Here is a 12,798-nt window from a genome sequence, read left to right on the forward strand (position 1 = left end):
AAACCCTAAACTTTCAAAAGCAAACTCAGGAACAACAAAAGCCCTCGACGAATCATGCTATGAAATCGAGCACAACAAATACCATTAGCAATTTTGAAAAAAACGCAGGAATTTTGATACAAAAACTAACCTGACTTTGCCCACTTGGAGGTAATTTGCTGTCCATAGGCTTTCTAAATTCAACATAGTTTGTATTTGCTTTGATTTGGATAATAATAAGTATCTGGGGAAGTAGATCCGGGGAAGAAGATTCGAAGAAGAAGAGAAGGACTCGAAGATAGAAGAAAAACCCTAGAAAATATTTGGGTTTCTTGAGAGAGAAAGTAATTTCTGACGGGCAAGGGTATATTAGGAACCAAACAATTAGAAAATGACCTGAATAGTAAATATCAAAATTATTTTAAACTTGACCTATTATTACCCATAATATTTTGATAACTTATACTTAATAGGAAAATATCTAGGTGTTTTTAGTTAGGGAAATTTTAAAAGGCCCCCCCGTTTTTGTTAAAAGGCCTCCCCGCTAAAAGTGGCTCTCTTTATGACCCATTTGGTTATAGGTCCCCCTCTACAAAAGAGCACCTCCTTCATCAATATTTGACCTAACGGCAAAGTTAACGTCGTTAGGTCAAACTTAACCCAAGACCGGTGATGTTGACCACGCCACATCATCATCTTCTCCGGCAAGGTCGCCGGCCGGCGACCTTCAAAATTTTTTTTTTTTTTTTTAGGGTTATTTCCCTAATGGTTTTTTTTTTTTTTTCTTTCTCTCTCTCTCTCTCTCTCTCTCTCTCTCTCTCTATCTAGATTTCCAATGGGATCAACAGCAATGGCGATAAATCCATTGACCTCTTCTTCATCTTCTCTGAATCGTTCTTTATCCACTCATTCTCAATCAATTTTCCTTTCTCGAACCTCACTAAAGCTTCATCTATTTAACGAAACTCCTAGATTCCTCACCGTTCGTTGTCATAACCAGAATCATTCTTTATCTTCTAATTCTAGTGATGGATTTGAATCAAACAAATTGGGGGTTTCTTCGGTTGAGTCATCATCTTCTGCTTCCGCCATTGATTTCCTCACTCTTTGTCATCGTCTTAAGGTATTTATCAACTAGTATACAAAATATCCTGAATCTTTCTTGCATGAGGTAGTTTGTTGTTCATTTTGCTGTAATTTGAAGAATCTCCTTTCATCAAGCAGCATGCTTTAGATACCCTAAGTTATTAGAAGCTCAATTTTCCCTTATAAAAGAACAATATATCTACTTCTAAAAAAACCCCAAAATTGCCCAAATACTATAATGGGGAGATCATGTTTTGCATGAGAGGATGCTATATTTCTTGATCTATATTAACTTCAAATTTTAGTTCAACACTTCAATATTTGATTAACAATGGAAATGAATTAATGAATTGAGCTTTTTTTTATATGTCAGTTTGCCTAAAGTAACTCCTTTGAATATCAGTTCATCTAACAATGTGAAAGGAACCAATATGGTTCCCTAATTAAGAAGAACTGAAGTACCAAGAAAAAAAAAAAGGAACTGAAGTGTCGATTATAGAGCATGGATATTCCCTGTTATGGGTGGGTGGGTGGGTCTGGATTGCGGCAAAGGTTTTTCGCGCCAGACCCAAGCTAGACCCCCCTGGCCCCCTCTGCCTAGAGTTAGCGAGGAAGTTACGGATAGGGCTTTGCGGAAGCATGATTTGAATAGGTTCTTCAACTTGATATGGTTCCTTCCGTTTCCTTAGGTTTGCCAAGTTAAAAAGAAAATATAGGTGAAGTGAATGAGTTGGTCGCACTCTGTTTATATAACTAGTTACGGAAGTTAGAAGATTTTGAATATTTGGTTTTTGCATTTGATGAGACAAAGTGTGGGATAGGTGTATAACTATCTTCCCCTTATTCGTTTAATCGAACCGTTTCATTTCACCCTTTTCAGACCACTAAAAGGAAGGGATGGGTCAACCATGGGATAAAGGGCCCTGAATCTATTGCTGATCATATGTACCGCATGGCACTGATGGCCTTAATTGCTCGAGATCTACCTGGTGTAGACAGGGAAAGGTAATATCACGTCTCCTCTAAGCAAGGATGTTGTCTACACAAAAGTTAGAAATCACATGCATTATGAGGATTTACGAATTTAAGATTTAGAATGTAAGATTGAATGGACCCATCTCGTAAGGACCTGGCCCTTGAGGAAGGGCCAACATCCCCCCCTACTTGAGGTTCCCTCTATTTGATCTTGTATAGTTATGATAACAACCAACAAGAGTTTCTATTTGAGTAGAATTAGTAATTACAGTTTAAGTCAAGTTAGGAATGTTTCTATTTTTTTTCCTAGCAAAGCCCTGTAAGAAGGAACTCAGTTCTTATGTTTAAGCAATCTTTGAATCATAAAATATATCTCATTGCAATTCACTGTCCTATTTACTTTCCTTTTGCTTTCTTGTCTTAATCACTTGTACTTATTCAGGTTTCTTTAGCTTTAGTTTCACCTAAACTAAAAATGTTAGCCTCAAGGAGGTGTTACAAAACAATTTGTGCTTATACACTACACAAACGAAGTCCTACTTAATATGTTCTCAGTGTCCAACAAGGTAAATAAAAAGAATGTACTTAGAAACAGTATCCAATTCCATGTTCAGTAGGCTATTATAGACTATCTGCAATTGTTATCAATACCATCTCCTCATTTCTTATCTATCAGTTTCTTCTCCTCAGCAGTTCGTCATCTCGCTATGTGCTTTGACATTTTATATTTTGATTCCAACAGGTGTATTAAAATAGCAATTGTGCATGATATTGCAGAAGGTACTCTTCTATTTAGTTTCTACTCTTTAACTTGTAAATTTCAATTTTTTCGTCTACTTGAGATATTAAATTTGTTATTTCTTCAATTAGAAAAACTCAGGGTAATAAAAATTAATGAACTCTCTGAAAGCAGATTTTTAAGACTGACCCAACTTTTATGTGGAAGGCTGTATTGTTGTTCTTACTCCTGCAGCACTTCCTGCTTTCATTTGTTATAACTCCTTCTGTTAATGATTAATGAAGTGATGGTAATTGAGACTTTTAATGAAATCGGTTGAGCAGAAATACCAAAGCATGAATAAGATGGTAAAGTTTCTTAATAACAACTTCCTCCTCTGAATTCCCTAGAAAGAGATAGAGGGAGAGACTGTCCTCTTTAACTGCAGTTTTCGTAAAGTGAAGGAAGATCTAATTATAATTTGAGATGGTTAATTACTAAAAAAGAAAAACAGAGTACCTATCTGGAATTTAGTGCTGTCAAGTTGTTTACTCCTGCCAAGCATTTATGTGCTGCAATTTAGTTCTTGGGGAGTTCCTCCACTTTTAGCAGTTCCTGACAAAGTAAACTTCTGATCTTATCCTTTTAGCTGTGAATTGAGATGCACCAACTTTTTTTTGCAGCTATTGTTGGAGATATAACACCCTCGGACGGTATCCCTAAAGCAGAGAAAAGCAGGCTCGAACAAGCAGCTTTAAATGAAATGTGCGAAGTTCTTGGTGGCGGACTAAGAGGTACTTGTTGATGTATATATAATGGGTATCTTCTGTAGTTGCACACTTGCACTTTTCCTGCCATTGCTACTTGTCGTGACGGAACTGTGGGTATGCAGCTGAAGAGATACAAGAACTTTGGACAGAGTATGAGAACAATGCTTCTACTGAAGCCAATTTAGTGAAAGATTTTGACAAGGTATGTATCTGCATAATCTTTTAACTCTTAGTTGTACAATAAGCAGACAGATGCAAGTTATAAAGTGCTCTTCTATTTCAATAGCGAACTGTGAGGTTTGCACTTAGAGTAGTGTAGTTTGCACTTAATAGAGCATCATTCTGGACTGTGGACTCCATGATTGTATCACAGATTATGGGCTCTCAATGGCATTTTGAGTGAAAAATGTTTCTTAATACTCTCAGATATCTAAGTCGAAATGATTTGTCATGTAGATTGCGCTTAAAAATTATTTAACTTGGCTATCTCCTTTATTTCGTGACTTGTCAAGGTTTTTTTACTTTCTGGTTTGTATGTATAACAAGTACTGTCTCTGGTCATTGTTTTAGTGAGTAGATTTTTCGTTGCTTAGTGCCTATAGACAATTTCTTATACTTGCAATGGTGGTCTTCTAGCTTCTTATAGCAGTACTCTTATAATTTCTAAATATACATTATGAACACTCAGTTTTCAGATTCAACTATCAAGATTACCATTTTTCCTGTATTTAGAGTTTTAGACATGAATCCTGTAACTTATGCACGTCTTGAATCAGGTTGAAATGATTTTGCAAGCCTTGGAGTATGAAATGGGTAAGTATTTGCTTTAGTTTATTTTATAAGACCCTTTGAGCCTCAAAGTTTCTCATATCCTTCCCCTTTACGTTATTATTATCATCAATTTCTGTAGAGATGAGATGATCATCTCATTAACTAGTCTACCAGTCACCTTTCCAACCTATACAGTAAGGATTTTTTAAAAAGTTGAGATTATTTGTTAAAAGAAAAAACAAATAGTGGTACAGTATCCTGCTAAGAGAAAAAGGTTTGTTTCTGTTTTCCCTATGTCAAGAAGAAATGAAATGCTGGAAGACATAGGGAAGCAAGGTTTCTAGAGATAGACACTAGCAGTTGAGATTGCGGGAAAGTCATCACTCGGGTTGGCCTCTGAGGTAACTTGATCAAATTCACTAAGGAGCCCCGAGTTGTACCAAATTGAGTAAGTAGCAGAGTTAGTATCCTGAGTTACATGAGTCGGTGAGTCACTTGTATAATTTACCAGTAAGTCGGGACTTTTTGGGAGTAACTTGGCAGGCATGGGTTTTCGGCGTAGCCGAGTTGGGACTGAGTACCAAGCCCAACTCTGCATAATATCTGAGATGAGTCCCCCTCGACTATATGTTACTCTCTGTTTATTCATTCTTAACGATTTGGTCTTGGATAAATATAGTTTACCTCTTATGCCGTGGCTTGGAAATAGGTTGATACTGAACAGTTTTGATCGATACTTATAATCCTGGGCAAATGACTTAAACCGAAACCAAGGACAAGTAGTGCTTATTGTTCCAACCATTAATCGCCTTTTTTTGAGATACTACTGCATTTGCCTCTGCTTTCCTTATTCCCAGCTTTTCATTATCGTTTGCATCTTGGCAGAACATGGAAAGGTCCTGGATGAATTTTTTCTGTCCACAGCAGGTAAGTAGTAACTTTTTTATCTTCCAAATCGATGAGAGAGATAAAAAATGAATCATTAGTGCTGCTATAACTGTGACCCAGCAAGTTGGTAAATCTTATTATTCTCACTTTCCTTTCAGGCAAGTTTCAGACTGAAACAGGAAAGAGTTGGGCAGCTGAGATAATTTCAAGAAGAAACTCAAAGTTGGGTAACAACTTTAGTTGAAGTTCTATTATCAACTTCTTATTTCATGGATACAGAAAATTTGCAAATTGACTTTTGTACCAATCCTGTAATTTACTCCTAACCTAAACTAGATGAGAGATGGGTATCTCCTAATTTTGGTGTCGAAGACTGTTAACAGTATTGTTCATCTGCTGACTTCAATAATAAGAAATAGGATTCGAACTTGTTATCATCTTTCCTTGTTTAATGAAAGTAGAAAAACAATTGAAGAAGTTTAAAGGCGGGTGTGAATACTTTTCCACACCGAAGTATGAAGATGTCGTCTTAGAGTCCAAATTTCTGAAGTATTCAGATTTCAGAAGCTAGACCCAGGGGCATGATGGTTTCGGCTTAATTCTCTAGGCTAGTTTGCCAAGAACGGTGTTCTTGAGTTTATCTTATCAATAATTGGTTATTGAGTTTACTCCATTGGACTTATATCTATTGTTAAGAACAGTAAGACAACGATTGACATGTGAATAAAGAATATGACTATGAAGAATAATCATCGGGTAACGTGAATTTAGAACTGTATTACTTTATTTTAGTTTTGGTTTACTCAAGAATATGATATGTAAAGACTAATTTTGTGTGTAGATTTCTTAATTTATAATTCCAACTCTTTTACGCCAGACATGGTCTTAAACCCAATTACCAATTACCGAGGGTGGTAAAATCAATTACTAATTAATGTTGAAGTCACCCGTGATGCACCTCATTGGACTTGTTGCGCTTGTTGACTTGGTCTGGTCCTTTAAATTGAGGTGATTCACTGAGTAAAACCTGCTTCGAGTCCCGTGACTGAGCTCCTTCAGTACTTGATCACTGATCTTGATTCAGAGGTACGTTGGCCCGAGCGCGAAGGCATGGGCCATGTTAGCCGAAATGGGTCGAGGCCAAGAAAGTCCAGTCTTTCATCGTATTGTATTCAGTATTGTGTTCTCCAAAGAACAACTCTTCTAAAGAATTCAAAAGGTGCTGAGTTGGAATCCCATTCTAAAGATTCTTGTGGTTCCAAAGAATTCAGATTGAGGAGAACCAAGAAGAGAGAACTCTCCCCCATTTTCCGGGCTCTTCAATCTTTGATTGTGGAAAGTCAAAAATCCTTTTTATTTTATTTTTGTATGCCTTTGACAAGAGACCCAGTGGGGTGCTGACAACCTTTCTTTTTTCTTTTTTTTGTTGTTGTTGCAGGGGGTGCTGACAATCTTGTCTTATTTCTTTTTTCAACCAAGAAATTGAGGGTCGTCTTAATCACATGTGTGGTAGCCTGGGAGGTCAATTCACTCGCCCACTCCAATCAATACCCCACCCTGCTTCCACGCGTGCAACCATTTTGATTGCTACTCAAATAGTACCATATTTTTACCAGCAGGATTTGGGAACTTTTGTTAAAATGGTTGGATAAATTTTTAGTTTTAGATAAAAAAATTGCAACAGCTTGAAAAATTGTTGCAAAAGTTCTGGGTTTTTAAACAAACAAAACAAATATTTGGTTTTGGGTTTTTAAACAAACAAAATATAACTTGTTGTTTTAACTTAAAAAAAACCTGAAGTTTAGCTTCGATTTATAATTTTGGGTTAGTAACAACTCGATTAAAGTGTTGAAATCTATGATACCACCACAATTTTGTCACGAAATAAACACGTTAGGGCGATGAGGCTTCTTTTGAGGCCTAAATATTTTGGTCTATGTTGTAATTTCCTAGCTTTTAGATACTTTTACGGGCACCCAATGATGTTTTTTTGTGAATAGTATCTTTGGACAATAATACTTTTATGAAGTGATATCTTTTTATACTTAAAATAATTAGCATTTTTCTTTAAAAATGCATTTACTTTGTATTATTTAGTATGCAAGTTTGTAGTTTTCACATTATTTAGGGTTCTCAATCTTGGAACGTCCATGGACATAAGATGAAGGGGAATTGATGTTCTTCTCCTTCCCATAGAGAAGGACGACTACCTTTTTTTTCTTGTTTTACATCTTCATATTTGCTTCCTCTAGACTTTTTCTTTTCTTCCATGTGGGGTTAATAATTGACTTGGTCAAAGCTAACGGACCAAGTTATGAATGGCGGTGTATGGGGTTTGTAAAATAAGTTGGTGATGTATAATTTTCTCTCTGCCAGATCTTTTGTCACGATCCATTTATCTTCCTTAGTGTTATATTTAGTTGAGATTGGGAAATTCACTATCTGCTCTTTTTTAATTTACTTATAACCACTTTTCTTCACCGATTAAGATGTTACAATTCTAGTTTGTTGTAGGTCGGTTACGCGTTATTTCAAGTGTTTAGAACATATATTTTAGCTAATATCTAGTTTTATGTGCTAGAACTAGAAAACCTCTGTTTTCTCCTTTTTCTTTTTGAGCCTTTTGGGATCTGAGGAAGGGAAGATTGTCATCATAAAACATATAGTACTTGTTATAAGTTTATAGTTTTTTTTTTCTTGTTTTTTAGTTGAAAATTATAAGTAATTTATAGTTTAATAAAGCAAATCAAGTCAAAGACCAATCTCTCATTTAAGTATTGATTGCATATGGCTTTTGTACAAATAAATGCCTGAGGAGAAGGGCATGTTCAATCTGACTACTAAATTGCAATAAAATAAAGCAAATAAAATAGCAAATCAATGGGACTAGAGAGCGACTAAATGCATCCCAAAGAATTGTTGTTGGCGCCCCACCTTTCTTCGCGCTCCGTACTGATATGCGAAAGTCACCCGAACGTCCCTCCCTCATCTTCCTCTTCCGACTTTCTCTCTCTTAAAAAATCGTTCTTCTTCCTCTCAAATTTGTTTTAGAGATCTACCTATTATAAAGATGATTCAATCAAGATTCTACATTCTTTTCAAAGATCAATCTTACTTATGAAGTATTCGATCAAACGTACCTAACATTCAGAGACCTCAAAAAATCCTAAAAAAGATCTCAAGGAACCCTAAAAGATCGATATTCCTCTCAACTTTCTCCATCTTTCAAACAAGATGAGACCTTATAGCAAAAATCCTATCACTTCATTAGATGAATTTAAGCATTTCATCATGAACCTTATAGCAAAAACCCTAAAAGCTCCCAGATTAATGAAGGCAAGTCCCGGGACGCCATCATTCCGGGAGCTTGCTGAAGGTCCCGGATTACCCCAGTCGGAGACCCTAAGTAAACTCTCGCACTGTCCAGTCCTGTTAGTCAAAGAAAGGTCTTGGACTAGGATAGTCTGAGACCTTCCAAACTGGTCAGTCTCTAACCTCTATTTGGCTCTCGGACTAACCATTCTGAGTGCTCTCTTAGAGGGTGTTCGATTTTTGTGCTTATTAAGTATGGGCCTACAATGTTAGGTCGTTAGTTTTTCCACTTAATAAGTAAAAATCACTTCTAAGTGGTGACAAAGTAAGTTCAGAAAGTAAGCTCCAACGTGGAGCTTATTGTCATCACTCTTAAATTTTTTCACATCTTTTCCTTCACTAATCACGGAACAGCCGACCTCCATGACACAATGTAAGTTCTTTCGCCTTCATAATTCTTAATTATTTGCGGTTAATATTTTTGACACAAAGTGTTCATAAATCATAATTTTCTTGTCCCTAAATTCGTGAGCTTAATGGTTCAATATGAAATGCTAATATGTAAATACTTCAAAGTCAAAATAGACAATTTCTCATTTTTATAACATTTAGAATTTATATAAAAACAAAAATCAAGCACTTACAAGTGATGAAAAACAAACACCGTGTCAGTCTCCCGAACTGATCATTAACGCTGATCAATCGAAAGTCAAAGTTAATTTACTAAAGTCAATCGCTTTTCGAAGGGCACAATTTTTTGGGACTGTCTTCGGTCGCCCTCATGGAGTAGTCATGGGTTATTATATAGGTAAATTGAAAAGTACAGGTTTTACTTGTAATATCTAAAAGGTGAGTTTTTGTAAAAGTAATTAAGTATTTAAATTAAGTCAACTATTTTTGTCTGCACGGATTATTAAGTTGATTTTCACTCTCTAAATACTATATTTAGCACTCCGCTTATAGTCATTACCCCTTAAAAGAATGTTGACCTACCAAAATCTTATTATACATTGCAAATGACTAAATGAGAAGATAGATATTCGTCTAGAGAACATGGCAATCGGTGTCTATCAATCATTTATGTCGGTGAGATGATCCAGCAGAAAAAAAGATAACCATGAGTGGGAAGGGAATATAACTATATAAGAGTTCAGACCGGTGGTGATACCTAGTGTGAAATGGCCAATGAGATAGAAAGAGATGAAGACATATTGAGAATTAAGGCACAAGATCCCCACTAACTGCCTTAAGTTTTTGTTTGTTACTAATATTTATAGATGGGTATTTGTGCCATTTCCTAACAAATTGGTACATTCTATTTTGTAAGAGGGTAGTTTCCAAAAGTGGAGAGGCGGTTCCAATTGAGGCATAGCAATAGGCGATTTAAGAGGCAGCAATAGGCAGTTTCCAATTTTTTGGCTTATAATATATATAAATAGGGGTTGAGTGCTTTGTAATCAACACACCAACACAAGTAACAACAATTCTTCTTTAGAGAGCTAGAGAGAGAGCAAGAGTGAGAGAAATTTTTCATAGTTTTTTAGCGGTGTTAAATTTCTCGGTCGTCGAAGATCTAGTATAGAAGGTTAATTTCTATACGGTACCATCTTGGGACGAACTTGCGGGTTGTGTTAGTCGTCTTCATCTATCCTTCAATAAAGATTTTTTTTCGCCCGAGGACGTAGGCTTTAAAGCCGAACCTCGTTAAATTCTGTTCACATATTTGATTTTGACTTAGCTTTTCGATTAATCTTCATAATCGGATCAATTTCTGGGTAGGTTCGATAGCTTCCGCGACTTTTAGTTCTAACAATTGGTATCAGAGCCTTGTTGAGATTGAACGAAGAGAAGATGGGATCGAGAAGTGGTACGGTCAAATCAGGGAAATATGAGATAGAGAAGTTCAATGGGAAAAACGATTTTTCTTATTGGCGGATGCAGATGAAGAATCTGTTAATCTCGCAGAAATTACACAAGACGTTGACGGAAAAGAAACCAGGAGATATGTCAGATGAGGATTGGGAAGAGTTAGATCTCGAAGCACGGGCTACCATTATGTTGTGTCTTGAGAGGGACGTGGCGTTCCTAGTAGACGGAGAAACAACGGCGGCGAGTGTGTGGTTAAAACTAGAAAGCAGTTTCATGACGAAAACTTTAACGAATCGGGTCTACTTAAAATCCAAATTATTCACATGTAGAATGGAAGAGGGTTCTTTTATTCAGGAATATGTGAATAGGTTTGACAGGATTATCTCAGATTTGAAGGATATTGATGTTAAGGTTGAGGATGAGGACCAAGCCCTCATATTGTTACTTTCATTACCTAAATCCTATGAGAACCTTGTTCAAACTTTGATGCTTGTTGGTGATAGTCTAACCATGGAAGAGACGAGAAATTCGTTATTAGCGGATGACCTTCGTAAGGTTGCTACTAGCAGTATGGCGTCGGGTGGAGTAGACAATGAACAAGCACAAGGGTTGTTTGTAACAAGGGGGAGGAGTAATGAAAGAGGAAAGGGAAAGGGCGGGAAATCTAGATCCAAATCTAGAGGCTCTTTCAAGAAAACGTGCTTTAGTTGTGGTGAGTTTGGCCACTTTAAAGCGGCTTGTCCAAAGAGAAAGTTGAAGCAAAAGAACGAAGGCTACAAGGGGAAACAAGAGATGCAAGAAGCGGGATATGTGTCAGAAGACCCTGACGAATGTTTCTCGGTGACAGAGGTGTCTGAGAAGATCTCTGATAAGTGGATGCTTGATTCAGGGGCGTCACACCATATGTGTCCAAATAGGGAGTGATTTACTACCTATAGGAGTATAGATGGTGGTACAGTTATATTGGGTGATGATAGTATATGTAAAACTGTGGGACTCGGAACAATACGGATCAAGATGCACGATGGAGTGGTGAGAACATTGACGGACGTAAGACACATACCCGATTTGCGGAAAAACCTAATTTCCCTTGGTGTGTTGGAGCGGAACGGCTGTAAGATAATTATAGAGAATAGCTCCATAAAAGTCGTTAAGGGTTCTTTGGTGGTAATGAGAGGTACTCGTTACGGTAATTTATACAAACTTTTGGGGACAACAATTACGGGAGATGTAGCAGTAGGAATCAGTGGAAGGGATCCAACGGCTAGTACGAGGCTTTGCAATATGCGCCATGGGCATATGTCAGAAAAGGGTCTATCTTTGATGTGCGGGAAAGGCTTGTTGAAGGACACGAAGAAGCCTTGCATGGAGTTTTGTGAGCATTGTGTGTTCGGGAAGGCACACAGGGTGACGTTTTCTACAAGCAAGCACAGGAGCAAAGAGGTGTTAGACTACGTACACACCGATGTCTGGGGACCGGCAAAGTTACCTTCCAAGGGTGGTTCCAGGTATTTTGTTACATTCGTTGATGATCATTCGAGATTTGTCTGGCTTTATTTTCTGAAGCATAAGAATGAGGTATTCAACACATTCCTGGTGTGGAAAGCAATGGTTGAGAACAAAACTGGTCGAAAGCTGAAAACGTTAAGGTCGGATAATGGGACCGAGTACACGGATGGGGCATTCAAGGAGTTTTGTAATCAGAAAGGCATTGCGAGGCACTGGATAGTAGTAAACACACCTCAACAGAATGGAGTCGCAGAGAGATTGAACCGTACACTACTTGAGAAGGCTAGATGTATGCGCTCCAATTCGGGATTAGGCGTAGAATGGTGGGCAGAATCTGTTGCTACAGCTTGTTATATTGTGAACAGGTCTCCACATTCTTCTTTAGATGGCGGCATACCTTACGAGGTGTGGTCAGGTGAACATGCAGATTATGGGAGACTTAGGGTTTTCGGTTGTACGGCCTATTACCATGTTAAAGGTAACAAACTTGATAATAGAGCAAAGAAGACAATTTTCTTAGGATATGCTACAGGAGTCAAGGGTTATCGGCTATGGTGTATGGAAGACAAGAAGTTTGTAATCAGCAGAGATGTGGTGTTTGATGAGTCATCTATTGTAGCTATGGCGAAAGCTACGATGCCTAGTTGTGGTGATGTTGGGTCTACTAAAGCTCAAGTAGTGGAAGTAGAAACCGAAGACCAACGGGTTTCTAGGAATCATGATCAGGTGGAGCATCAGGATAATACTCAGGATGAGGAAATTGATGAACCCCATCATAAGGAGGTTCAAGGGGAAGGTACACAAGTTTTACAACAACAACAGCAGGATGTTTCGGTACATACTAGGCCGAAACGGTTATATAAGCCGGTACAGAGGTTAGGGTCAGACAAACCTCTTAGGCATTACGGGCAGGCAAATCTG

The 12,798-nt window shown here is 37.5% G+C and overlaps 1 protein-coding gene across 3 annotated transcripts; it reads left to right on the top strand.

The window, feature by feature from the left end:
- Window positions 1-768: 768 nt before the first annotated feature.
- On the top strand, window positions 769-5,624 carry LOC147543275 (uncharacterized). 3 transcript variants are annotated; one of them, XR_015223305.1, is made up of 8 exons: window positions 769-1,102; window positions 1,946-2,070; window positions 2,783-2,820; window positions 3,442-3,552; window positions 3,651-3,730; window positions 4,305-4,434; window positions 4,495-5,226; window positions 5,346-5,624. XR_015223305.1 is itself a non-coding variant. In XM_086633933.1 (8 exons), the coding sequence occupies exons 1-8, from the start codon at window positions 815-817 to the stop codon at window positions 5,429-5,431; spliced, it is 807 nt and encodes a 268-aa protein (XP_086490059.1). In that variant the 5' UTR covers window positions 769-814; the 3' UTR covers window positions 5,432-5,624. The 3 variants fall into 3 exon arrangements, 2 of the variants coding, with proteins under 2 accessions (XP_086490059.1, XP_086490060.1); XM_086633933.1 differs by having other exon boundaries at window positions 4,305-4,341; window positions 5,185-5,226; XM_086633934.1 differs by lacking the exon at window positions 4,305-4,434 and having other exon boundaries at window positions 5,185-5,226.
- The last annotated feature ends 7,174 nt before the right edge of the window (window positions 5,625-12,798 follow it).

Source organism: Eschscholzia californica, unplaced genomic scaffold (genome assembly GCF_041429995.1).
Source record: "Eschscholzia californica isolate CP2 unplaced genomic scaffold, dmEscCali1.0.p SCAF_4, whole genome shotgun sequence".
Classification (NCBI taxonomy): domain Eukaryota; kingdom Viridiplantae; phylum Streptophyta; class Magnoliopsida; order Ranunculales; family Papaveraceae; genus Eschscholzia; species Eschscholzia californica.

Excerpts from the sequence above, each read along its gene's own strand:
- LOC147543275 (XM_086633933.1), top strand. The coding sequence starts at position 815 with ATGGGATCAACAGCAATGGCGATAAATCCATTGACCTCTTCTTCATCT. Across the intron at positions 1,103-1,945 it reads CTCTTTGTCATCGTCTTAAG|ACCACTAAAAGGAAGGGATG; the intron begins GTATTTATCAAC and ends CACCCTTTTCAG. Across the intron at positions 2,821-3,441 it reads TGTGCATGATATTGCAGAAG|CTATTGTTGGAGATATAACA; the intron begins GTACTCTTCTAT and ends TTTTTTTTGCAG.